The 26459-nt window shown below is 51.1% G+C and overlaps 1 protein-coding gene across 1 annotated transcript in view; it reads right to left on the bottom strand.

Annotated features, from left to right (window-relative positions):
• LOC147098791 (guanylyl cyclase C-like) overlaps nucleotides 1-26459 on the bottom strand; it is a 248285-nt gene that overhangs the window by 109198 nt on the left and 112628 nt on the right. The window contains exons 6-10 of the mRNA XM_085969476.1: nucleotides 20218-20314; nucleotides 16569-16683; nucleotides 12965-13100; nucleotides 12150-12235; nucleotides 2354-2468 (exon numbers count right to left, since the gene is read on the bottom strand). Coding sequence (XP_085825602.1) covers nucleotides 2354-2468; nucleotides 12150-12235; nucleotides 12965-13100; nucleotides 16569-16683; nucleotides 20218-20314 — 549 coding nt within the window. The remainder of the gene's footprint in view (nucleotides 1-2353; nucleotides 2469-12149; nucleotides 12236-12964; nucleotides 13101-16568; nucleotides 16684-20217; nucleotides 20315-26459) is intronic.

Raw genomic sequence — 26459 nt, 5'->3', positions numbered from 1 at the left:
AACAGGCCCCGCTACATCCATGGGAGTGGCCCTCATCTCCATGGCAACGGGTACACATTGATTTTGCTGGTCCATTTATGGACTCAATGTTTCTAATCGCTGTGGACGCCCATTCGAAATGGCCAGAGGTCATTAAAATGTCCTCCACCACCACGGAGAAAACTATTGCAGTCCTAAGGACCATCTTCGCCAGGAATGGGTTGCCAGAACAGATTTGCTCCGACAATGGGCCACAGTTTGTGTCTGAGGATTTCCGGAGGTTCCTGAAGAATAATGGGGTGAAACATTACACATCTGCCCCATATCATCCAGCCACAAATGGATTGGCTGAGAGGTTTGTTCAGACCTTTAAAAAAGCCATGAAGGCAATGTATAATGACGACATACCACTTCAACACAAGGTGGATAATTTCTTGTTTGCTTACCGGAATGCGACACATGCAGTAACCAACCAAACTTCAGCCGTACTGTTTTTCAACCGAAGGCTAAGATGTCGCTTGGATTTGCTCAAACCAAACATAAGACGAGATGTTGAGGATAAGCAGTTCCAGCACGTAAATGAGAAGCCAACCCGGAGCTTCAAGATAGGGCAACCAGTCTTGGCCCGCGACTACCGAACAGAAAAATGGCAGCCGGGAACGATATGCACACAGCAGGGACCACTAATGTACACAGTGGACGTTGGAGAGAGCATCGTGAGATGCCATGCTGACCAGATTCTAGAGTCACAGGAACAAGCCAAACCTATACCACAAGCATGTGCACCTGGTAATGAGCCCGAAGTACAGATTTCGTCTACCTCAGAAGCAGTGGTATTGGAAGCTGACGAACCAACCAACGACAATGAGCCTGAATCAACTCCACCGCAAGAACAGGATACTCGAGAAAGGCGCTATCCAGTCAGGATCAGGAAACCTCCTCAAAGACTGAACTTATAAATGATTATTTCAGTTGATGTATGTAGTACCGAGAAAATTGTAATTGTAATTAGTTATTATTTAGTTGTTAAATGAATGTTATGTACTGTTTATCTAAAAGGGGAGGAATTGTTGTGTATGTACCTTTAAAGGAATAACCGGTTTTAGACTGCAGTACCGGCAGTGACCACCCCTGTATAAAAGGCCCTAGCAGGCTTCTGTAGTTTCAGTTTCAAGCTGCCTCTTGTTCAGTAAAGTACCTGTTAAACTGTTCTCCCGAAGTCCGTGTATTATTGAGGCGCGGATTTTACAGGGTGTAACATTTGTAATCCTCCAGTCCTCTGGCATAAGGAGGATTGGATTATTGTGGCCAGAGGTTCCACAATTTCAACCCTTACTTCCCTTAGTAACCTAGGATGCAACCCATCCGGATCGGGTGACTCTTCTACTTTGAGGACTGCCAACCTTTTACATCCTCTTTATCTATTTTTACCCTCTCCAATATCACTACTGCCTCTTCCTTTACTGTTACATTGGCAGCATCCTCTTCCCTAGTGAAGACAGATGCAAAGTACTCATTTAGTACCTCAGCCATGCCCTCTGCATTCATAGGAAGATTTCCTTTTTGGTCTCTCATTGGCCCAACCCTTCTTTTCACTACCCTTTTACTATTTAAATGCAAGTTCTGTTGTTCTTTAGGCTTTTCCAAATGCCAATTCCTTTTGTCCCGGATTATTGGCTCTAAAAGTTTCCCCACCACTGATGTTAGGTTGACTGGCCTGCAGTTGCCGGGATTATCCCTCTCCCATTTTTTGAACAGGGGTGTAACATTTGTAATCCTCCAGTCCTCTGGCACTCTGGCACAAGGAGGATAGAAACATAGAAACATAGAAGATAGGAGCAGGAGTAGGCCATTCGGCCCCTTGAACCTGCTCCACCATTCAATGAGATCATTAGGCTGGGTTACTGTTGAAGATCAGGAAAAGAATCTTCAAACTGTCTCTCGGGAGATTGAATGGGTGACGAGGTAATCCAAGATGGGGCAGATTTACAGTTGCCAACCCTCCAGGATTGGCCCTGGAGTCTCCAGGAATAAAAGATTAATCTCCAGGACACTCGCTGCGAGCAACACCCGGGAGAAAGATCACAGGAGTATTGGAAAAATTGTGTGTTCTTTTCATTTTCTTTAGTTTATTAGCTGTTAAAACATTGGCGAGGGGGAGAAAAGGCCGTTTGATAGGAGGCGGGAGGTCATGTGATGAAACCCCCAGGACTACGTCCTATCAGAGTTGGCAACCGCCAGGCAGATTGCACATTTGTTTGATGGGATGAAACCAAAAGTTGTGGAGAGGGCCCACTTCCCTCACACCTCCGAGTACCATTGCTATTGCGGACCTCAAGCTGCAAATGCTTGAGCTGGCTTGGCGAGCACCTACCTGCTTTGGATTCGGGCACACTCTTGGGTAGCCCGTGATTCCACACAAACTCAGGGCTATCATCGATGACATCGGTACAGTTCTTCCAGGTGTCAAAGTGAAACCACGTTTTGTACTGAAATAAAAAAGGAGAAATGGAGTAAACAGTGAGGGTGATGGTAGTAGGCTTCAGGAGGACATAGACAGACTGGTGAAATGGGCAGGCATGTGGCAGGTGCAATTTAATGCAGAGGAGTGTGAAGTGAAGCATTTTGGAAGGAAGAATGAGGAGAGGCAATATAAACGAAACGGTTCAATGGGGTGCAGGAACAGAGAGGCCTGGGGGGTTCACACACATACATTTTTGAAGGTGGCATGACAAGTTGAGGAGGTAGTTGAAAAAAACATGCAGGATCCAGGGCTTTATAAATAGAGACATAGGGCTGGATTTTCATTGAGGAGGCGGGTAGGAGGCGGGACTACAACTTTCGGGGTTGTAGTCCCGCCTCCATCAAGTTCTAGCCAACACACGCGATTTTGACTTGATTGACCTTGTTGAGCCTGCCCAGCGGGCTCAGCAGGCCAATTAAGGGCCACCCAGCAACAGATGACATCACAGATTGACATTTCATCTGTCAAGATCTTTTGACAGATGAAATATCAGCATTTGACAGCTCTTTGAAGCTGTCAAACACTGACAATCTGTACTCTAAGTTAATTCCTTCCTCTCAGGATGATTTAGAGATCTCCCCAGAACAGAAAGCTGAATGCTGCAATTTTTGACAGATCGCGGCCATTCTGCTTTCTGTGCCAGTGAGATGAAGGACTCCCGAGACCTGAAGGAAGGAAGGCTGTAAAGGTAAGTACATGTAAGTAAAACTTCTTTAAACACTTTAAACACACCAAACACACTTACCTCTGCACTCATACACCCATCACTAACCTGAACACTGACACCTCGACCCCTCCAAGCCCTTCAGCCCGACGGCCCACCTCGCTAACTTGGCGTGGTTTGGAGCCATCGGGAATCCCACATTTCACCAATGAAAATAGGGATGAGGCTAAAAATTGCCTGTTAACTACCTGTTAACAGGCAGTTAATTAGCACTAATCCCCTTCCCGCCTCGGGGAGGCGGGTCCCAGTGCGGGTCGGGCACCCGCCTCCTTTTAAACTGGGATGGAGGCGGGTTGGGGGCGGGATGGGTTCGTGCCCTCCAATTTCGGGATTTTAACCCCCCCACATGCCTCCAATCCCGCCTCCACGGCCCAATGAAAATCCTGCCCATAGAGTACAACAGCAAGGAAGTTATGCTAAAACTTTATAAAACACTGGTTAGGCCTCAGCTGGACTATTGTGTTCAACTCAGGGCATCACACTTTAGGAAGGATGTCAATGCCTTGGAGAAGGTGCAGAGGAGTTTTACTAGAATGATACCATTGATGAGGGACTTCAGTTATGTTCAAAGACTAGAGAAACTGGGATTGCAATCCCAGTTTTCTAGTCTCATCGCATAAATGATACCGGGGCTAAAACAGTCAAATTATGAAGACAGATTGCATAGACTAGGCTTGTATTCCCTCGAGTATAGAAGATTAAGGAGTGATCTATTTGAGGTGTTTAAAGTGCTTAAAGGATTTGATGGGGTATATAGAGAGGGACTATTTCCTCTGGTGGGGGGGGAGTCCAGAGCAAGGGGGCAGAACCTTAAAATTAGAGCCAGGCCATTCAGGGGTGAGGTCAGGAAGCACTTCTTCACACAAAGGCTAGTGGAAATCTGAAATTCTGTCCTCCTCCCCAAAAGCTGTGGGGCTGGGGGTCAATTGAAACTGTCAAAACTGAGATTGATAGATTTTTGATAGGCAAGTGTATTAAGGGTAATGGAACCAAGGCGGCTGGATGGAGCTAAGATCCAGAACAGCCTAATTGAATTTAATTGAATGGCGGAACAGGCTAAAGGGGCTGAATGGCCTCCTCCTGTTCCTATGCTTTGGAGAAGGTGCAGATGAGATTTACTAGAATGGTACCAGGGATGAGGGACTTCAGTTACGCAGAGAGACTGGAGAAGCTGGGGTTGTTCTCCTTAGAGCAGAGAAGGTTATGGGGAGATTTAATAGAGGTGTTCAAAGTTATGATGGATTTTGATAGAGTGGACCGGGAGAAATTGTTTCCACTGGCAGAAGGGTCGGTAACCAGAGGACACAGATTTAGAAAGAACCGGGGGGGAGATAAGGAGAAATGTATTTATACAGCGAGTTACAAGCAAACCACCAAGGGTTCCTGCATCTGATCACTATCCAGTAAATCTTACTGGAGAAGGACTGTAAAGGAGAAACTGTTTCCTCTGACAAGAGGGTCGGTAATCAGAGGAAAATTTTTAACGCAGTGAGTTGTTGTGATCTGGAATGCACTGCCTGAAAGGGCGGTGGAAGCAGATTCAATAGTAACTTTCAAAAGGGAATTGGATAAATACTTGAAGGAGAAAAACTGCAGGTCTATAAGAGCAAGTGAGTGGGACTAATTGGACAGCTCTTTCAGAGAGAAGACACAGGCACAATGGGCCGAATGGCCTCCTTCTGTGCTGTATGATTCTATCATTCTAAGGAAAAGCATCATCCTTCAATCTCCTGTCACAGGAACATAGGAACAGGAGGAGGCCATTCAGCCCCTCGAGCCTTTTCCACCATTCAATGAGATCATGGCTGATCTGTGGCCTAATTCCATATACCTGCCTTTGCCCCATATCCCTTAATACCTTTGGTTAACAAAAATCTATCAATCTCAGATTTAAAATTAACAATTGATCCAGCATCAATTGCCATTTGCGGAAGAGAGTTCCTAACTTCACTCCTGAAAGGTCTGGCTCTAATTTTTAAACTATGCCTCTAGTCCTAGACTCCCCAACCAGCAGAAATAGTTTCTCTCTATCTACCCTATCTGTTCCCCTTAATATCTTGAAAACTTCGATCAGATCATCCCTTAACCTTCTAAATTCCAGGGAATACAACCATAGTTTGTGTAATCTCCCATATAATCTAACTCCTGGAGTCTGGCTATCATTCTGGTAAACCTACGCTGCACTCCCTCCAAGGCCAATATATCCTTCCTAAGGTGCGGTGCCCAGAACTGCTCACAGTGCTCCAGGTGTGGTCTAACCAGGGCTTTGTATAGCTGCAGCATAACTTCTCCCCCCCCCCTTGTATTCTAGTCCTCTAGACATAAAGGCCAGCATCCCATTAGCCTTTTTGATTATTTTCTGTACCTGTTCATGACATTTTAATGATCTACAGTATGTACCTGGACCCCCAAGTCTCTTTTGACCTCCACTGTCTCTAGCTTTTCACCACTTAGAAAGCACCCTGTTCTATCCTTTTTAGGTCCAAAGTGGATGACCTCACATTTGCTTACATTGAAATCCATTTGCCAGTTTTGCCCATTCACTTAATCTGTCAATATCCCTTTGTAATTTTATGCTTTCATCTACACTGCCTACAATGCCACCTATCTTTGTGTCATCGGCAAATTTGGAAATATGACGTTCTATGCCATCATCTAAGTCGTTAATAAATATGGTGACTAGTTGAGACCCCAACACAGTTCCCTGCGGAACACCACAAGTCACATCCTGCCCATTATCCCTACTGCCTGTCTCCTGCCGCTCAGCCAATTTCCTAACCAGGTCAATAATTTGCCCTCAATTCCGTGGGCTTCTACCTTAGTTAACAGTCTCTTATGTGGGACTTTATCAAATGGCTTCTGGAAATCCATATAAATAACATCCATAGACATTCCTCTGTCCACTACTTTAGTCACCTCCTCAAAAAATTCAATCAAATCCTTAATTATAGAGTCTAGTAATTTCCCGACAACAGATGTTAGACTAACTGGTCTGGTTTCCCACCATTCTTAAATAGCAGAGTGACATATGCAATTTTCCAATCTAAAGGAACAGTTCCTGAATCGAGAGAGCTTGGGAAGATTACAGTTAGGGCATCAGAAATGTACTCAACTACTTCCCTTAAAACCCTGGGATGGAAACCATCTGGTCCTGGGGATTTATCACTCTTTAGTGTCATTATTTTCTTCCTTACTGTTATGTTACTTACGTTAAATTTATTGAGTCCCTGTCCCCGATTCAATATTAGTTAACTTTCTGGCATGCTATCCTCTTCTACTGTAAATACTGACGCATAGTAATTATTCAACATGTCCGCCATTTCCATATTATCATTGACAATATCACCACTTTCAGTTTTTAAGGGGACAACATTGCTCCTGACTACCCTCTTTTTCCTAATGTAATTGTAAAAATTCTTTGTATTGATTTTGATGTCTCCATGCCATTTTCTCTGTTCCCCCTATATATTCCTCCTTTTCTTTGCCCTCTGTCTCTGAGATGGGCAAACTGCCCCCTCCAGCCTCTGCTGCTGCTGTTTTGTAACTGCCCAATGGCAGCTGTGTGGCAACCCAACACTGGCACCACTTGGGAACCAGATATCTAGCACTGGTGATGAACAGGAGAGAATGAAGAGTCTGAACTGGTGGGGGCAGGGGGAGCTGGGAGGAGCCTAATGGTGGAGGGGAGGAGTCTGAAGAGGACAGTCTGAAGTCTGAATAGGGGAGGGGAAGGAGCCTGGCGTGTGTGTTGGGGAAGGAGCCTGGTGTGTGTGATGGGGAGGGGCCTGCTTTGTGAGATGGGGAGGGGCCTGGTGTGTGTGATGGGGAGGAGCCTGGTGTGTGGGATGGGGAGGAGCCTGGTGTGTGGGATGGGGAGGAGCCTGGTGTGTGTGATGGGGAGGGCCCTGGTGTGTGTGATGGGGAGGGGCCTGGTGTGTGTGATGGGGAGGGGCCTGGTGTGTGTGATGGGGAGGGGCCTGGTGTGTGTGATGGGGAGCAGCCTGGCGTGTGATGGGGAGGAGCCTGGTGTGTGTGATGGGGAGGGGCCTGGTGTGTGAGATGGAGGAGGAGCCTGGTGTGTGTGATGGGGAGGGGCCTGGTGTGTGTGACGGGGAGGAGCCTGGTGTGTGTGTTGGGGAAGGAGCCTGGTGTGTGAGATGGGGAGGGGCCTGCTTTGTGAGATGGGGAGGGGCCTGGTGTGTGTGATGGGGAGGAGCCTGGTGTGTGGGATGGGGAGGAGCCTGGTGTGTGAGATGGGGAGGAGCCTGGTGTGTGTGATGGGGAGGGGCCTGGTGTGTGAGATGGGGAGGAGCCTGGTGTGTGTGATGGGGAGGGGCCTGGTGTGTGAGATGGAGGAGGAGCCTGGTGTGTGTGATGGGGAGGGGCCTGGTGTGTGTGACGGGGAGGAGCCTGGTGTGTGTGTTGGGGAAGGAGCCTGGTGTGTGAGATGGGGAGGGGCCTGCTTTGTGAGATGGGGAGGGGCCTGGTGTGTGTGATGGGGAGGAGCCTGGTGTGTGGGATGGGGAGGAGCCTGGTGTGTGAGATGGGGAGGGGCCTGGTGTGTGGGATGGGGAGGGGCCTGGTGTGTGTGATGGGGAGGGGCCTGGTGTGTGAGATGGGGAGGGGCCTGGTGTGTGAGATGGGGAGGGGCCTGCTTTGTGAGATGGGGAGGGGCCTGGTGTGTGTGATGGGGAGGAGCCTGGTGTGTGTGATGGGGAGGGGCCTGGTGTGTGAGATGGGGAGGGGCCTGGTGTGTGAGATGGGGAGGGGCCTGGTGTGTGTGATGGGGAGGGGCCTGGTGTGTGTGATGGGGAGGGGCCTGGTGTGTGTGATGGGGAGGGGCCTGGTGTGTGTGATGGGGAGGAGCCTCATGTGTGAGATGGGGAGGAGCCTGGTGTGTGAGATGGGGAGGGCCCTGGTGTGTGTGATGGGGAGGGGCCTGGTGTGTGTGATGGGGAGGGGCCTGGTGTGTGTGATGGGGAGGGGCCTGGTGTGTGAGATGGGGAGGAGCCTGGTGTGTGTGATGGGGAGGGGCCTGGTGTGTGAGATGGGGAGGAGCCTGGTGTGTGTGTTGATGGGGAAGGGCCTGGTGTGTGATGGGAAGGAGCCTGGTGTGTGAGATGGGGAGGGGCCTGGTGTGTGTGATGGGGAGGGGCCTGGTGTGTGTGATGGGGAGGGGCCTGTTGTGTGAGATGGGGAGGAGCCTGGTGTGTGTGATGGGGAGGGGCCTGGTGTGAGATGGGGAGGGGCCTGGTGTGAGATGGGGAGGAGCCTGGTGTGTGTGATGGGGAAGGGCCTGGTGTGTGAGATGGGGAAGGGCCTGGTGTGAGATGGGGAGGAGCCTGGTGTGTGTGATGGGGAGGAGCCTGGTGTGTGTGATGGGGAGGAGGCTGGTGTGTGAGATGGGGAGGAGCCTGGTGTGTGAGATGGGGAAGGGCCTGGTGTGAGATGGGGAGGAGCCTGGTGTGTGTGATGGGGAGGAGCCTGGTGTGTGTGATGGGGAGGAGGCTGGTGTGTGAGATGGGGAGGAGCCTGGTGTGTGTGATGGGGAGCAGCCTGGTGTGTGTGATGGGGAGGAGCCTGTTGTGTGAGATGGGGAGGAGCCTGGTGTGTGTGATGGGGAGGGGCCTGGTGTGTGTGATGGGGAGGAGCCTGGTGTGTGTGATGGGGAGGAGCCTGTTGTGTGAGATGGGGAGGAGCCTGGTGTGTGTGATGGGGAGGGGCCTGGTGTGAGATGGGGAGGGGCCTGGTGTGAGATGGGGAGGAGCCTGGTGTGTGTGATGGGGAGGAGCCTGGTGTGTGTGATGGGGAGGAGCCTGGTGTGTGTGATGGGGAGGAGCCTGTTGTGTGAGATGGGGAGGAGCCTGGTGTGTGTGATGGGGAAGGGCCTGGTGTGTGATGGGGAGGAGCCTGGTGTGTGAGATGGGGAGGGGCCTGGTGTGTGTGATGGGGAGGAGCCTGGTGTGTGTGATGGGGAGGAGCCTGGTGTGTGTGATGGGGAGGAGCCTGTTGTGTGAGATGGGGAGGAGCCTGGTGTGTGTGATGGGGAAGGGCCTGGTGTGTGATGGGGAGTAGCCTGGTGTGTGTGATGGGGAAGGGCCTGGTGTGTGATGGGGAGTAGCCTGGTGTGTGAGATGGGGAGGGGCCTGGTGTGTGTGATGGGGAGGAGCCTGGTGTGTGAGATGGGGAGGAGCCTGGTGTGTGTGATGGGGAGGAGCCTGGTGTGTGTGATGGGGAGGGGCCTGGTGTGTGTGATGGGGAGGAGCCTGTTGTGTGAGATGGGGAGGAGCCTGGTGTGTGAGATGGGGAGGGGCCTGGTGTGTGTGATGGGGAGGAGCCTGGTGTGTGAGATGGGGAGGAGCCTGGTGTGTGTGATGGGGAGGAGCCTGGTGTGTGTGATGGGGAGGGGCCTGGTGTGTGATGGGGAGTAGCCTGGTGTGTGAGATGGGGAGGGGCCTGGTGTGTGTGATGGGGAGGAGCCTGTTGTGTGAGATGGGGAGTAGCCTGGTGTGTGTGATGGGGAAGGGCCTGGTGTGAGATGGGGAAGGAGCCTGGCGTGTGTGATGGGGAGGGGCCTGGTGTGTGTGACGGGGAGGAGCCTGGTGTGTGTGTTGATGGGGAGGGGCCTGGTGTGTGTGATGGGGAGGAGCCTGGTGTGTGTGATGGGGAAGGGCCTGGTGTGTGATGGGGAGTAGCCTGGTGTGTGTGATGGGGAAGGGCCTGGTGTGAGATGGGGAAGGAGCCTGGCGTGTGTGATGGGGAGGGGCCTGGTGTGTGTGACGGGGAGGAGCCTGGTGTGTGTGTTGATGGGGAAGGGCCTGGTGTGTGAGATGGGGAGGAGCCTGGTGTGTGTGATGGGGAGGAGCCTGGTGTGTGTGATGGGGAGGGGCCTGGTGTGTGATGGGGAGTAGCCTGGTGTGTGAGATGGGGAGGGGCCTGGTGTGTGTGATGGGGAGGAGCCTGTTGTGTGAGATGGGGAGGAGCCTGGTGTGTGTGTTGATGGGGAAGGGCCTGGTGTGAGATGGAGGAGGAGCCTGGTGTGTGTGATGGGGAGGGGCCTGGTGTGTGTGATGGGGAGGAGCCTGGTGTGTGGGATGGGGAGGAGCCTGGTGTGTGAGATGGGGAGGGGCCTGGTGTGTTGATGGGGAAGGGCCTGGTGTGTGATGGGGAGGAGCCTGGTGTGTGAGATGGGGAGGGGCCTGGTGTGTGTGATGGGGAGGGGCCTGGTGTGTGTGATGGGGAGGGGCCTGTTGTGTGAGATGGGGAGGAGCCTGGTGTGTGTGATGGGGAGGGGCCTGGTGTGAGATGGGGAGGGGCCTGGTGTGAGATGGGGAGGAGCCTGGTGTGTGAGATGGGGAAGGAGCCTGTTGTGTGAGATGGGGAGGAGCCTGGTGTGTGTGATGGGGAGGAGCCTGGTGTGTGTGATGGGGAGGAGCCTGTTGTGTGAGATGGGGAGGAGCCTGGTGTGTGTGATGGGGAAGGGCCTGGTGTGTGATGGGGAGTAGCCTGGTGTGTGTGATGGGGAAGGGCCTGGTGTGTGATGGGGAGTAGCCTGGTGTGTGTGATGGGGAGGAGCCTGGTGTGTGAGATGGGGAGGAGCCTGGTGTGTGATGGGGAGGAGCCTGGTGTGTGTGATGGGGAGGAGCCTGGTGTGTGTGATGGGGAGGAGCCTGTTGTGTGAGATGGGGAGGAGCCTGGTGTGTGTGATGGGGAAGGGCCTGGTGTGTGATGGGGAGTAGCCTGGTGTGTGAGATGGGGAGGGGCCTGGTGTGTGAGATGGGGAGGGGCCTGGTGTGTGAGATGGGGAGGGGCCTGGTGTGTGAGATGGGGAGGGGCCTGGTGTGTGAGATGGAGGAGGAGCCTGGTGTGTGAGATGGGGAGGGGCCTGGTGTGTGAGATGGAGGAGGAGCCTGGTGTGTGAGATGGAGGAGGCTGGTGTGTGAGATGGGGAGGAGCCTGGTGTGTGAGATGGAGGAGGCTGGTGTGTGAGATGGGGAGGAGGCTGGTGTGTGTAATGGGGAGGAGCCTGGTGTGTGTGATGGGGAGGAGCCTGGTGTGTGTGATGGGGAGGAGCCTGGTGTGTGTGATGGGGAGGAGCCTGGTGTGTGAGATGGAGGAGGCTGGTGTGTGAGATGGGGAGGAGGCTGGTGTGTGTAATGGGGAGGAGCCTGGTGTGTGAGATGGGGAGGAGGCTGGTGTGTGTAATGGGGAGGAGCCTGGTGTGTGTGATGGGGAGGAGCCTGGTGTGTGAGATGGGGAGGAGCCTGGTGTGTGAGATGGGGAGGAGGCTGGTTTGTGTAATGGGGAGGAGCCTGGTGTGTGTGATGGGGAGGAGCCTGGTGTGTGAGATGGGGAGGAGCCTGGTGTGTGAGATGGGGAGGAGGCTGGTGTGTGTGATGGGGAGGAGCCTGGTGTGTGAGATGGGGAGGAGGCTGGTGTGTGAGATGGGGAGGAGCCTGGTGTGTGAGATGGGGAGGAGGCTGGTGTGTGTGATGGGGAGGAGCCTGGTGTGTGAGATGGAGGAGGCTGGTGTGTGAGATGGGGAGGAGGCTGGTGTGTGTAATGGGGAGGAGCCTGGTGTGTGTGATGGGGAGGAGCCTGGTGTGTGAGATGGGGAGGAGCCTGGTGTGTGTGATGGGGAGGAGCCTGGTGTGTGAGATGGAGGAGGCTGGTGTGTGAGATGGGGAGGAGGCTGGTGTGTGTAATGGGGAGGAGCCTGGTGTGTGAGATGGGGAGGAGCCTGGTGTGTGAGATGGGGAGGAGGCTGGTGTGTGTAATGGGGAGGAGCCTGGTGTGTGAGATGGGGAGGAGCGTAGCAGCAGTGACATTTTTTCATATAAAAGAATTTTGAATATTGTTATTTGTTTCCATGGTGATGCATCACCCGTGGGATGTTCAACTCCATCCAGGTAAAGAACCTACTTTTGTTGTCCTGGTCGAGGTGTACAGAACAGCCAGCTTAAAATCGCGGTCTCCAAACTCATCCAGGTGTACTGGGCCACGTCCTCCTGCAATCAAGCCAGAGTAGGATTTAGCACATTTTCTAAGTCACAATTCTCTCGGTTTCCCCTTTTCCCACCTTCACTCAGTTCACTTTCTGTATATTTATTCTCAGTGCTCCTTATCCCTGTCACCCGTCCCATTGCCAAACGCTCCTTCTCACTGCCTGCTCCCTCTACCGTGGCCCTTTATTCTTGCCCCAGCTTCAAAAGAAACAAAGTCTTGCATTTATGTAGCTCCTTTCACGAGTGAAATATTCTTTCCTTTTCTCCCCCACCCAGATTGTTATCTTGACGGAGCTGAAACACAGAGATGGCAACTTCATTGTGAAGCAAAAGATCGAACTCAACAAGGTAGCTCCGCTCAACACTCACACCGGTTCTCAGTGCGCTGGGCGACATTCGTAACAAGCACACTAAAAGGGAAAAAAAAGACTTGCATTTCTATAGCGCCTTTCTTGATCCCAGGACACCACAAAGCGTTTTACAGTCCATGAGGGACTTTTGAAGTGTAGTCACTGTTGTAATGTAGGAAACTTTCCCCTCCTGCGCTTCCATGTTCTCTCCCTCCATTCTCCGCTATTCTCTTCTTTCATTTTCTTCTATTCTCTCTCTCCATTCCCCTATCTCTATTCTCTCTCTCCATTCCCCTCACCCTATTCTCTCGCTCCATTCCCCTGTCTCTTCCCTCCATCCACCTCCCGTTCTCTCTGAGCCCAGACGACAGTCTGTTGTTACCTGAGAAGTTGATATTTCGGAAGCTTTGACTGAAGTTGGCTAGTGTTGGGATCTGATTCCTCATCAGAAACTGTTCGAGGACGACACCGAAGAGCAGAACAGCATCATAATAACCCTGTACAAAGTCGTTGTGCAGCTGAAACACATTCAAGTCCAGCTTTTAACTTAGCAGCTCACAGGAAATCCCAGTGATTCCAGGTTACAGTCTAAGGATTAACACTAGGCACAGCATTGCAACAGGGAATGTAATACATCACAACTGCTCCATCCGCAGCCCTTGTACACTCTACCCTATTGATGTGCCTCAATAAATCCGAGACTCAATGTTAGCGGAACAAAACAAGGCTTTTATTAACTTAGAAGGTAACACACAGTGGAGAGGTGTCTTCCATCCAGAGGTCTGCAGTACTGGATGTGAGGCACGCTGAGCCTGCTTACATAGGGGCCAGGTATGGGCGGAGCCCTACACAATACAATACAAGGTGAGGAAACGGAACTGAGGTAAGGGAAATGAAACTGAAACTAAACCACAGTCACAGGCACAATCACACAGAGAATACAGATGAGTGATGAATGGCATATTTCATCACACCTATCATAGACTCTACCCACCCATTTAACCTCCTTCCACAGTTCACGTACACTCTATCCTACCATGGACTCTACCCATCCATTTAATCACCTTCCACAGCCCATACACTCCATCCTACCATGGACTCTACCCATCCATTTAATCTCCTTACACAGCCCATACACTCCATCCTACCATGGACTCTACCCATCCATTTAATCTCCTTACACAGCCCATACACTCCATCCTACCATGGACTCTACCCACCCATTTAATCTCCTTCCACGGCCCATCTACACTCTATCCTATCATGGACTCTACCCATCCATTTAATCTCCTTCCACAGCCCACGTACACTCCATCCTGTCATGAACTCTACCCACCCATTTAATCTCCTTCCACAGCCCATGTACACTCTACCCTATTAAGGACTCCACCCACCCATTTAATCTCCTTCCACAGCCCATGTACACACTATCCTACCATGGACTCTACCCATCCATTTAATCTCCTTCCACAGCCCACGTACACTCCATCCTACCATGGACTCTACCCACCCATTTAATCTCCTTCCACAGCCCACGTACACTCTATCCTACCATGGACTCTACCCACCCATTTAATCTCCTTCCACAGCCCACGTACACTCTATCCTACCATGGACTCTACACACCCATTTAATCTCCTTCCACAGCCCACGTACACTCTATCCTACCATGGACTCTACCCATCCATTTAATCTCCTTCCACAGCCCATGTATACACTATCCTACCATGGACTCTACCCATCCATTTAATCTCCTTCCACAGCCCACGTACACTCTATCCTACCATGGACTCTACCCATCCATTTAATCTCCTTCCACAGCCCACGTACACTCTATCCTACCATGGACTCTACCCACCCAATTAATCTCCTTCCACAGCCCACGTACACTCTATCCTACCATGGACTCTACCCACCCATTTAATCTCCTTCCACAGCCCATGTACACTCTACCCTATTAAGGACTCCACCCATCCATTTAATCTCCTTCCACAGCCCATGTACACACTATCCTACCATGGACTCTACCCATCCATTTAATCTCCTTCCACAGCCCATGTACACTCTACTATACCATGGACTCTATCCCCCATTTAATCTCCTTCCACATGAGCAGTCACCAGCTGTGTTACTGAGAGACACCAGAATCCAGACCTGTAATATGTTGCTATTGACTATCACCCTGAGGGAAATTGGCTGTAGTGGTCCAGACACAGATTCCCAGGTAAAATGCTTTTCTGCTAAAATAAAACAGGCCACTTGGGTTCAACCAGCAGTGTAAAACACTCAAGAACCTAGTCGAAGCTTTGGTCGCGGTCGGGTAGCACTCCATCTCCCAACTCAACTGGTGCTGTAGGAACTTGCTGAAAGTGATTTGAGCAAGCCCTTGAAGATTCTGCTTCTGACCAACGTGCAGCAGCACATTTCCAGCTGAACAGAGTCCTGGGGAAAATCCCCAGGGCCCGCCCGCACTCGCAGAAAACGGTCCAACAAGCTGAACAAAGTGGTGAAATTGTTCTTGGGCAGTAACACAAAGCAGGCGACAGCGAATCGCCAGACCCTTTTACACCCCGCCCAATTTTCTTTCCCACTGAAGCCCCAAGACTAATTTCACCCCCCCAAAGACTGTGTTGGGAAACCCAGGTAAATGGCCAAAGCCCAGAGATCAGAACACCGCCCGGGTTGAGCAGAGAAGAGCAAGGAAGAACTTGCATTTATATAGCACCTCTCACATCCTCGGGACATCCCAAATGCGCTTCACAGCCAATGAAGTACTTCTGAAGTCCAGTCACTGTTGTAATGTGAGAAACGCAGCAGCCAATTTCCGCACAGCAAGGTCCTACAAACAGCATTGTGGTTAATGACCAGATCATCTGTTTTACTTTGAGGAACGTTGCCCAAGATACCAGGAGAACTTCCCTGGCCTTGCTCTCAAAAAGTGCCACACGACCTCTTACACACGCCTGAATGGGCAGACGGGGGAACTTGCTTTAGCCTTCACCTGAGACAGTGCAGCACTCCCTCTGTACTGCAATGGAGTGTCAGCCTGGATTACCAGTAGAAGAACAAAGCGGGAAGTTAGAAGGATCTCCTTCAAACAAAGGTTTATTGGAACACAGAACGTTGAGGTTGTGGCTGGAACTATTTAAAGAGGATTTGGGTAAGTATTTGAAAAAGAATATTAAAGGATTTTGGGAATGGGCAAGGAAATGGGATGAGAGGAGGCAACTACGGTTGAAGGGCTAGCACCAGCACAGGCATGATGGGCTGATTGGCCTCCAATGGTGCTATAAATTCTATGATTCCATGGCTGAAATGCCTGCAGGCACTCCCTGTCCAAGCTTAAATTTGAGTAACGGCCACTTGAATAAGGCACTGGAGGGCAGAAAGGTTCGGGTAACCTTTAGAAGAGGAGATAGAAAATCGGAGGGGAAATATAATGGGGGAAAAAAAGTCTTCTTTAGCATAAGATGTGGCGTATAAATCACATATGGGCATCAGTTGCTCGTCTCTTGACGGTTTAACAATAGAAAGACTTCCATTTCTATAGTGCCTTTCACAACCACCGGACGTCTGAAAGCCAATTTGCGCACAGCAAAGTCCCACAAACAGCAATGTGATAATGACCAGATAATCTGTTTTTTTGTTTTAGGGATAAATATTGACCAGGAGAACTCCCCTGCTCTTCTTTGAAATAGTGCCATGGGATCTTTTACATCCACCCGAGAGGGCAGATGGGGCTTCGGTTTAACGTCTCATCTGAAAGACAGCACCTCCAACAGTGCAGCACTCCCTCAGTACTGCATTGAAGTGTCAGCCTAGATTTTGTACTCAAGTCTCTGGAAGTGGGACTTGAACCCACAACCTTCTGACTCAGAGGTAAGATGTACTACCCACTGAGCCACAGCTGACACAATCGGCAACAAGGCTGCACCAACTGGACCTAATTGTGTCTACGAGCCTATTCAGGGAGATTTACTTCTTACCGATGAGGTGTTGCTGGCCTCGGATGAAGTGTGGTTGTATTCCGAATGCAGTAGGGTCACCACCAGGACGTGCTTCATGTAATCTGCCGAATCTGCCTCAGGAGAGTAGGTGTGGCTATCAGAGAGAGAAAGGGGCAGAGTTGTGAAAAAGACGGCAGACAACATCCCCCCCACACACACCACCCCATCCACCCCACCCCACCCCACCCACCTAACCCACCCCACCCCAGCCACCCTACACACCCCACCCCAGCCACCCCGCCAGGATAAGGGGTCGGCCATTTAAGACCGAGATGAAGAGGAATTTCTTCACTCAGAAGGTTGTGAATCTTTGGAATTCTCTGCCCCAGAGGGCTGTGCATGCTCAGTCGTTGAGTATATTCAAGGCTGAGATCGATAGATTTTTGGACTCTAGGGGAATCAAGGGATATGGAGATCGGGCGGGAAAGTGGAGTTGAGGTCGATGATCAGCCATGATCTTATTGAATGGCGGAGCAGGCTCGAGGGGCCGTATGGCCTGCTCCTGCTCCTACTTCTTATGTTCTTATGTTCTTAACCGGTGATTTATAATGTTCTAGCATGACCTCTTTACTGTTATATTCTATTCCTCTATTTATAAAACCAAGTAACCCAGATGCTTTTTTAACCACCTTAGCAACTTGCCCTGCCACCTTTAAGGATTTGTGTATATGGACACCAAGGTCTCTCTGCTCATCTACACGTCTCAAAATCGTGCCATTTATATTACACTGTCTTTCCATTAGTCCTCCCAAAGTGCATCACTTCACACTTCTCCGCATTGAACTCCATCGGCTCTGCTTCTGCCCATTTCACCCTCCTGTCTATGTCAGCCTGAAGCCTATAACCATCCTCATCACTATCTACTACTTTACAAAGTTTCGCATCATCTGCAAACTTTATAATGCTGCTCCCTACACCCGAGTCTAGGCCGTTTATAAAAATTGAAGAGTAACGGATGCAAAACTGACCCTTGGGGAACACCACTGCAAACCACCTCCCAGTCTGAAACACATCCATCCACCACCACCCTCTGCTTCCTGTCACTGAGCCAATTCCGTATCCATACCGCCACTTTCCCCTTAATTCCACCTTCTTAACAAGTCTCCTGTGTGGCACTTTGTCGAATGCCTTCCGAAAGTCCGTATATACAACATCTACTGCACTACATGATCAACCTTCCCTGTTACCGCATCAAAGAATTTAATCAAGTTAGTCAGACATGATATGCCTTTAACAGATCCATGCTGGCTCTCCTTGATTAACCCATGCCTTTCCAAATAAAAAATTATTTTGTCCCTGATAATGGTTTCCAATAATTTCCCCACCACCGATGTTAGGCTGATTGGCCTGTAGTTTCCTGGTTTATTTCCCTCACCCCTTTCTTGAATAGTGGTATAACATTAGTGACCCTCCAGTCCTCCGGCACTACTCCTGATCCAATGAGGATTGAAAGATTGGGACCAATGCCTCTGCTATTTCTACCTCAGCTTCTTTCAGCAACCGAGGACGCATTCTATCCGGACTAGGTGACTTACCGACTTTCAGTAATGCTAATCTTTTAGAGTTCCAGGTTTCCACGACCCTTTGTGTGAAGAAGTGCTCCCTGACATCACCCCTGAAAGGCCTAGCTCTAATTTTAAGGTTATGCCCCCTTGTTCTGGATACGCAACCAGAGGTAATTCTGAAGTTTCTGTCTATCTACCCTATCACTCCTATAATCATCTTAATCACAACAATTGGATCACTCCTTAGTTAGGTATTAGGTACAAAGCTATCCTTTCACCTACAGGAATTGGCTTTCAATTCATTCCAGACTGATGTGATGAAGGCTTCCTCTTTGCTGAGAGGGTCCTGAATGCAATGTGTTAGGGGCACATTCAATCAGCTCCTAGAAAATGCGTCATAATCCAGTACAAAGTATCTCAGAGTTGTCAGGTGGGAGGCGAGTGGCACCTGACAACTCTGAGATACTTTGTACTGGATTATGACGCATTTTCTTGGTGCAGAGAGCGATGGTCTCCCAATGTGGGCATGGTTTCTGCTTGTTGGTTTTCTCCTCTCTTTAAGGAGCTGGGTTGTTGATGGGTTCAGTTCCACAGGTGCCAGATACCCTCTGATGCCTCATTCGAGTGATCACTATTCAAGTGTGAACTACGGGAGCTTTACTTTGTATCGAGCCCGTGCTGTACCTGCCCTGGGAGTGTTTGATGGGACAGTGTAGAGGGAGCTTTACTCTGTATCGAGCCCGTGCTGTACCTGCCCTGGGAGTGTTTGATGGGGACAGTGTAGAGGGAGCTTTACTCTGTATCTAACCCATGCTGTACCTGCCCTGGGAGTGTTTGATGGGACAGTGTAGAGGGAGCTTTACTCTGTATCGAGCCCATGCTGTACCTGCCCTGGGAGTGTTTGATGTGACAGTGTAGAGGGAGCTTTACTCTGTATCGAGCCCGTGCTGTACCTGCCCTGGGCGTGTTTGGTGGGACAGTGTAGAGGGAGCTTTACTCTGTATCTAATCCGTGCTGTACCTGCCCTGGAAGTGTTTGATGGGACAGTTAGAGGGAGCTTTACTCTGTATCTAACCCGTGCTGTACCTACCCTGGGAGTGTTTGATGGGACAGTGTAGATGGAGCTTTACTCTGTACCTAATCCGTGCTGTACCTGCCCTGGGAGTGTTTGATGGGACAGTGTAGAGGGAGCTTTACTCTGTATCTAACCCGTGCTGTACCTGCCCTGGGAGTGTTTGACGGGACAGTGTTGAGGGAGCTTTACTCTGTATCTAACCCGTGCTGTACCTGCCCTGGGAGTGTTTGATGGGGACAGTGTAGAGGGAGCTTTACTCTGTATCTAACCGTGCTGTACCTGCCCTGGGAGTGTTTGATGGGACAGTGTAGAGGGAGCTTTACTCTGTATCGAGCCCGTGCTGTACCTGCCCTGGGAGTGTTTGATGTGACAGTGTAGAGGGAGCTTTACTCTGTATCGAGCCCGTGCTGTACCTGCCCTGGGAGTGTTTGATGGGACAGTGTAGAGGGAGCTTTACTCTGTATCTAATCCGTGCTGTACCTGCCCTGGAAGTGTTTGATGGGACAGTTAGAGGGAGTTTTACTCTGTATCTAAGCTGTGCTGTACCTGCCCTGGGAGTGTTTGATGGTACAGTGTAGAGGGAGCTTTACTCTGTATCTAACACATGCTGTACCTGCCCTAGGAGTGTTTGATTGGGCAGTGTAGAGGGAGCTTTACTCTGTATCTAACCCATGCTTGTACCTGCCCTGGGAGTGTTTGATGGGACAGTGTAGATGGAGCTTTACTCTGTATCTAAGCCATGCTGTACCTGCCCTGGGAGTGTTTGATGGGACAGTGTAGAGGGAGCTTTACTCTGTATCTAAGCCATGCTGTACCTGCCCTGGTAGTGTTTGATGGGGTAGTGTAGAGGGAGCTTTACTCTGTAACTAACCCTTGCTGTACCTCCCCTGGGAGTGTTTGATGGGACAGTGTAGAGACAGCTTTACCCTGTATCTAACCCATGCTGTACCTGAACCTGGGGTTAATGGCAAAAATCGAAAAGATTTTCCAGCACTGACATCTTTGGTGAGAATAATTGCCGAAACTAAAGCCAAGACATGGTATTTACTTGAACAGGTCCAGTAGGATGATGACAATATCTTCGTCCGGTTTCGTTCCATGTACTAATGTCTCAATGTCGCTCTTTGTCGCACACATGATGATCACTGTGAGTAAGAAACAGACGGTTAAATTAATGTGTATTGATTTGTATCTTTCCCGGGGTTTCCCTCCTACCCCCCCAATTTTCTCCTCTTCCCTTGGGGTCCTGGGGTATGCTTCTGCGGACTCCGCCACCTCTCCTGCACCTCACCACCCAAGGGACCCCATTCTGTCTGGGTGAGCCCAGACAGTGAGTGTTGGCCAGCTATTTAACTGTGAGGGCATCACAGGTGAAGGTAAAAACAGAAAACGCTGGAAAAACTCAGCAGGCCTGGCAACGTCCATGGAGAGAGAAACAGAGTCATTGTTTCGGGTCGAAATCCTTCTACAGAACTGAGAAAAAAAGGCAGGAAACAGATTAAAATGCCTTTTAATCTGTTTCCTGCCTTTTTTTCTCAGTTCTGTAGAAGGGTTTTGACCTGAAATGTTGACTCTCTTTCTCTCTCCACGGATGCTGCCTGGCCTGCTGAGTTTTTCCAGCATTTTCTGTTATTTTTTCAGATTTCCAGCATCCGCAGTATTTTGCTATCGTAGAGGTGAAGGTAAACCTGTTCCAGCCCGACATCTCCACTCGGCATCTCAGGACGCCATTGAATGGATAGTCAAACTAGAAATCCCATTAATAAAAACAGAGAATGCTGGAAACACTCAGCAGGTCAGGCAGCATCTGTGGGGAGAGAAACAGAGTTAACGTTTCAGGTCGATGACCCTTCGTCAGAACTGGAAAAAGCTGAAGATGGAACAGGTCTTTAAGCAAGGGCAGGGAGAGGGGGGAGGGGAGGAAAGAACAAAAGGGAAGGTCTGTGATGGGATGGAAGGCAGGAGAGATTAAGAGACAAAAGGGATGATGGTGCAAGGCAAAAACCTATTAACATCTCCTTTTGCGGCAGGGGAAGGACAGGTTAGGAGGCAAGCGTTGAAAGTGTGTGTGTGTCGCACGGTCACTCCTTACCCAGCGGGGATTCAGCGGGAATTGTTTTATTGAGGGGCGGAAAGCAGGGTTTATAGCCAAGTGGCAGAACTTTTGAGAAGTTGAGCATTTGCTGAGTAATGATAAGTTAGCCTTACGATTGCATTTTTAAAAAAATCAATAGTCTTATCTTGCCAACACAATCAATTCGAAGCAGTAAGTGGCCCATAAATCTTGGATTCTGCGGGTATTTTCCCACCTGCTGACAGATTAACTCGAAGGCACAGTTCACCAGGGATCTTCCAGTCGCATGTGAGTTCAATCCACTCCGTACATTAGAACCTGCAGTGTTCCCATATCCTAACTCACACCAAGGCCTAGAAATTCAGTGGCCTGCGCCACCAGTTTGCGCCCAAAGAGGGCACTCAGTGGCTTTTGCGCCACTGGCCACACCTACCGCGATATTTAGCGGGGCGCTAATGGCGGCGTTAGCCTGTAGCGCTGCGCCGCCACCGATGACGTCATCGGTGTGCGCAGCGCCCCGCTATCGCCCCGATGGCCATATTTGGTCGCACCCGCCTCTTCAGCGCCGGCCGCAAATAGCGACCGGTACACAGGGGCCTACCTGTGGCGGTAGTGGCGCTAGTTAAGGTGGAGGTGCGGCTGGCCGCTTTTTCGGCGGCCGCCTGCCCGCACCTCCGTCCCCGGCCTCCTACACGCCCGCTGTTTCCCGAGAGCCCGGCACTTCTCCTTGGTGCCGGGTTCATTTGCCGGCACTCACGAGCGGGGATCGCACTGTTGCAGGCACCTCCTCCTTAACAGTGGGAGGAAGGCCTGCAGTACCGCAGCCTGCCGTGCCGCAGCGTGTGGCGCTGCGGCCCTTAGCACGCCGAAATTCAGTTTCAGCGCCCCAAGCGGGGCGCGGGAAGCCTCGTTTAGCGGCCCGATTCCATTTGGGGCGCAGAAACTGAATATCCGAATGGCGCAAGTGGCTCTGCTCGCAGCGGTAATTCCGGCGCCCAGGCGAGCTTGGCGCCCCAAATGGCGCCCAACTGAATTTTTAGCCCCAAGTCCCATAAATTCACTGACAGACACTGGCTCCCGGTCCGGCAACGCCTCGATTTAAAAATTCTCATCCTTGTTTTCAAAATCTAGATGGCCTCAGCCCTCCCTATCTCTGTAACCTCCTCCAGCCCTACAACCCTCCGAGATCTCTGCGCTCCTCCAATTTTGGCCTCTTGCGCATCCCCAATTTCTATCACTCCGCCACTGGCGGCCGTACCTTCAGCTACCTAGGCCCTAAACGCTGGAATTCTCTCCCTAAACCTCTCTATCTCGCTCCTCCTTTAAGACGCTCCTTAAAACCTACCTCTTTGACCAAGTTTTTGGTCGCCTTTCCTAATATCTCCTTATGTGGCTCGGTGACAAATTTTGTTTTATGAAGAAAGAAGAAAGAAAGAAGAAAGAAAGACTTGCATTTCTATAGCGTCTTTCACGACCACCGGACATCCCAAAGCACTTTACAACCAATGAAGAACTTTTGAAGTGTAGTCACTGTTGTAATGTAGGAAACGCAGCAGCCAATTTGCACACAGCAAGCTCCCACAAACAGCAATGTGATAATGACCAGATAATCAGTTTTAGTGATGTTGATTGAGGGATAAATATTGGCCCCAGGACACCGGGGAGAACTCCTCTGCTTTTCTTCAACATAGTGCCGTGGGATCTTTTACGTCCACCTGAGAGAGCAGACGGGGTCGCGGTGTAACGTCTCATCCGAAAGACGGCACCTCCGACAGTGCAGCGCTCCCTCAGCACCGCACTGGAGTGTCAGCCTAGATTTTTGTGCTCAAGTCCCTGGAGTGGGGTTTGAACCCACAACTCTCTGACTCAGAGGCGAGCGTGCCACCCACTGAGCCACAGCTGACACTATAGCGCTCCTGTGAAGCGCCTTGGGACGTTTTACTACATTAAGGATAAAGTCAACATGGATTTACAAAAGGTAAATCGTGCTTGACTAATCTACTGGAATTTTTTGAGGATGTAACTGGTAGAATAGATAAGGGAGAACCAGTGGATGTGGTGTATTTGGACTTTCAGAAGGCTTTCGATAAGGTCCCGCATAAGAGATTAGCGTGCAAAGTTAAAGCACATGGGATTGGGGGTAAGGTACTGTCTTGGATAGAGAACTGGTTGGCGGACAGGAAGCAAAGAGTTGGAATAAACGGGTCTTTTTCCGAGTGGCAGGCAGTGACTAGTGGGGTACCGCAGGGATCAGTGCTAGGACCCCAGCTATTCACAATATATATAAATGATCTAGACGAGGGAACTAGATGTAATATCTCCAAGTTTGCAGATGACACAAAGCTGGGTGGGCGTGTGTGCTGTGAGGAGGATGCAGAGAAACTCCAGTACGATTTAGACAGGTTGGGTGATTGGGCAAATGCAGTATAATGTGGATAAATGCGAGGTTATCCACTTCGGTGGCAAAAACAGGAAGACAGATTGTTATCTGAATGGCAATAGATTGGGAAAAGGGGAAGTGCAACGAGACCTGGGTGTCCTTGTGCACCAGTCGCTGAAGGTAAGCATGTAGGTGCAGCAGGCGGTTAAGAAGGCAAATGGTATGTTGGCCTTCATAGCGAGAGGATTTGAGTATAGGAGCAAGGAAGTCTTGCTGCAGTTGTACAGGGCCTTGGTGAGACCACACCTTGAGCATTGTGTGCAGTTTTGGCCGCCTTATCTAAGGAAGGATGTTCTTGCCATGGAGAGAGTGTAGCGAAGATTCACCAGACCGATACCTGGGATGGCAGGAATGACGTATGAGGAGAGATTGGGTCGTTTAGGCTTATATTCGCTAGAGTTTAGAAGAATGAGAGGGGATCTCATTGAAACTTATAAAATTCTAACAGGACTAGACAGACTAGATGCAGGAAGGATGTTCCCGATGGTGGGGGAGTCCAGAACCAGGGGTCACAGTCTAAGGATAAAGGGTAAGCCATTTAGGACTGAGATGAGGAGGAATTTCTTCACCCAGAGAGTGGTGAACCTGTGGAATTCTCTGCCACACAGGGCAGTTGAGGCCAATTCATTAAATATATTCAAGAAGGAGTTGGATATATTTCTTGAGGCTAAAGGGATCAAGGGGTATGGGGAGAAAGCAGGGACAGGGCACTGAATTTGGATGATCAGACATGATCTCATTACATGGCGGAGCAGGCTCGAGGGGCCGAATGGCCTACTCCTGCTCCTATCTTCTATGTTTCCATATAAATGCAAGTTGTTGTTGTTTGGGATGTGAGGAATCAAATACCGAGGGCGCAATCTCAAAATGAGGCGGTCAACGTAAGCCTTGCATTTATATAGCGTCATATCACGTCTTAGAAACATCTCTGAGGGTTTCACAGACAGTAATTACTCTAAAGTGAATTTGTTAAGGGTAAGAAGGAAAGCCTTTTCACCCAGAGGATGCTGGAATTGTGGGATACCAGGGTGAATGGCTTCAAGATGAGTTTGTGGAGAGTGAAGGGATTGAAGGTGTCGGGGTAGGCTCACCAATCCCACACTCCAAGCAGGGAGCCACGTTCAAAAGGAGTGCAGCTTGATGATGAGAGATACAATACTGCAACTCGGTCCCCGCCACTAACACTGTCTCCGGTTACCCTGGGCAACCCCTATATCGGGCAAAGATTGCTGACCATTTAACATCACCATAGGCGCCGCTTAAACCTCGTGAAGGGGGCCGACCATTTCAAATGTTTCAACCAGCTTTTTGGGGTCATCTGCCCCTGCCCTCTGTCACCCTCTCCCCGCCCACTGTCACCCTCCCCCCTCCCACCGTCACCCTCCCCCCTCCCACTGTCACCCTCCCCCCGCCCACTGTCACCCTCCCCCTCCCACCGTCCCCCTCCCCCCGCCCTCTGTCACCCTCCCCCCTCCCACCGTCACCCTCTCCCCGCTCACCGTCACCCTCCCCCCTCCCACCGTCCCCCTCCCCCCGCCCTCTGTCACCCTCCCCCCTCCCACCGTCACCATCCCCCCTCCCACCGTCACCCTCCCCCCTCCCACTGTCACCCTTCCCCCGTCCACCGTCAACCTCCCCCCGCCCACTGTCACCCTCCCCCCTGCCCACTGTCACCCTCCCCCCTCCCACTGTCACCCTCCCCCCCACTGTCACCCTCCCTCGTCCACTGTCACCCTCCCCCCTCCCACTGTCACCCTCCCCCCGCCCACCGTCACCCTCCCCCCTCCCACTGTCACCCTCCCTCGTCCACTGTCACCCTCCCCCCTCCCACTGTCACCCTCCCCCGGCCCACCGTCACCCTCCCCCCTCCCACCGTCACCCTCCCCCCGCCCACCGTCACCCTCCCCCTCCCACTGTCACCCTCCCCCCTCCCACTGTCACCCTCCCCCCTCCCACCGTCACCTTCCCCCTCCCACTGTCACCCTCCCCCCCGCCCACTGTCACCCTCACCCTGCCCACCACCCGCCCACTGTCCCCCTCCCCTCACCCACTGTCAAACCACACCCACCTACTGTTGTCCTCCTGTCACCCAACCCCTGCAGCCCTGGTTTAATGTATTTAAATGACCACACTTATTAAAAATTAATTCCACTGAGTGGAATTAAGAGAGTGAAGTATATTGTTTGTGATTACATTAGGACGAGGAAGCAGCAGAAACTCAATTCTTTCCATTTACGGGGTCTTACACAACGTTATAAGGGAGCCTGACGGATTTACCATCCACCGCATATAGTGGGTAAATGGCGTTAGCACGAACATGCCCCCTATACGCAGTGGGGACTGAACCCCAGTTCTCCAACCAGCACGGCACCCCACTTGGAGTGAGGGATTGGTGGACAGTGAGAAGGTGAGTCGGGGAATGTCAGATCAGTGGAGCTCAACGGAATAATTCTAAAAATTCTTCCGTGCCTTCCATTTGTTTCGATTTAACATCTCATCCAAAAGACAGCCCCTCCAACAGTGCAGCACTCCCCCTCCGACAATGCAGCACTCCCTCTGTACTGCCCCTCCAACATTGCAGCGCGCCCTCAGTACTGCTCCTCCAACAACGCAGCGCTCCCTCAATACTGCCCCCTGACAGTGCAGCGCTCCCTCAGTACTGCCCCTCCCACAGTGCTGCGCTCCCTCAGTATTGCTCCTCCGACAGTGCAGCACTCCCTCTGTACTGCCCCTCCGACAGTGCTGCACCCCCTCAGTACTGCCCCTCCCACAGTGC

This window comes from Somniosus microcephalus, chromosome 28, assembly GCF_052327205.1.
Source record: "Somniosus microcephalus isolate GS21.2 chromosome 28, FLI_Smic_1.0, whole genome shotgun sequence".
Classification (NCBI taxonomy): domain Eukaryota; kingdom Metazoa; phylum Chordata; class Chondrichthyes; order Squaliformes; family Somniosidae; genus Somniosus; species Somniosus microcephalus.
This window is presented reverse-complemented; position numbering and strand designations above follow the sequence as displayed.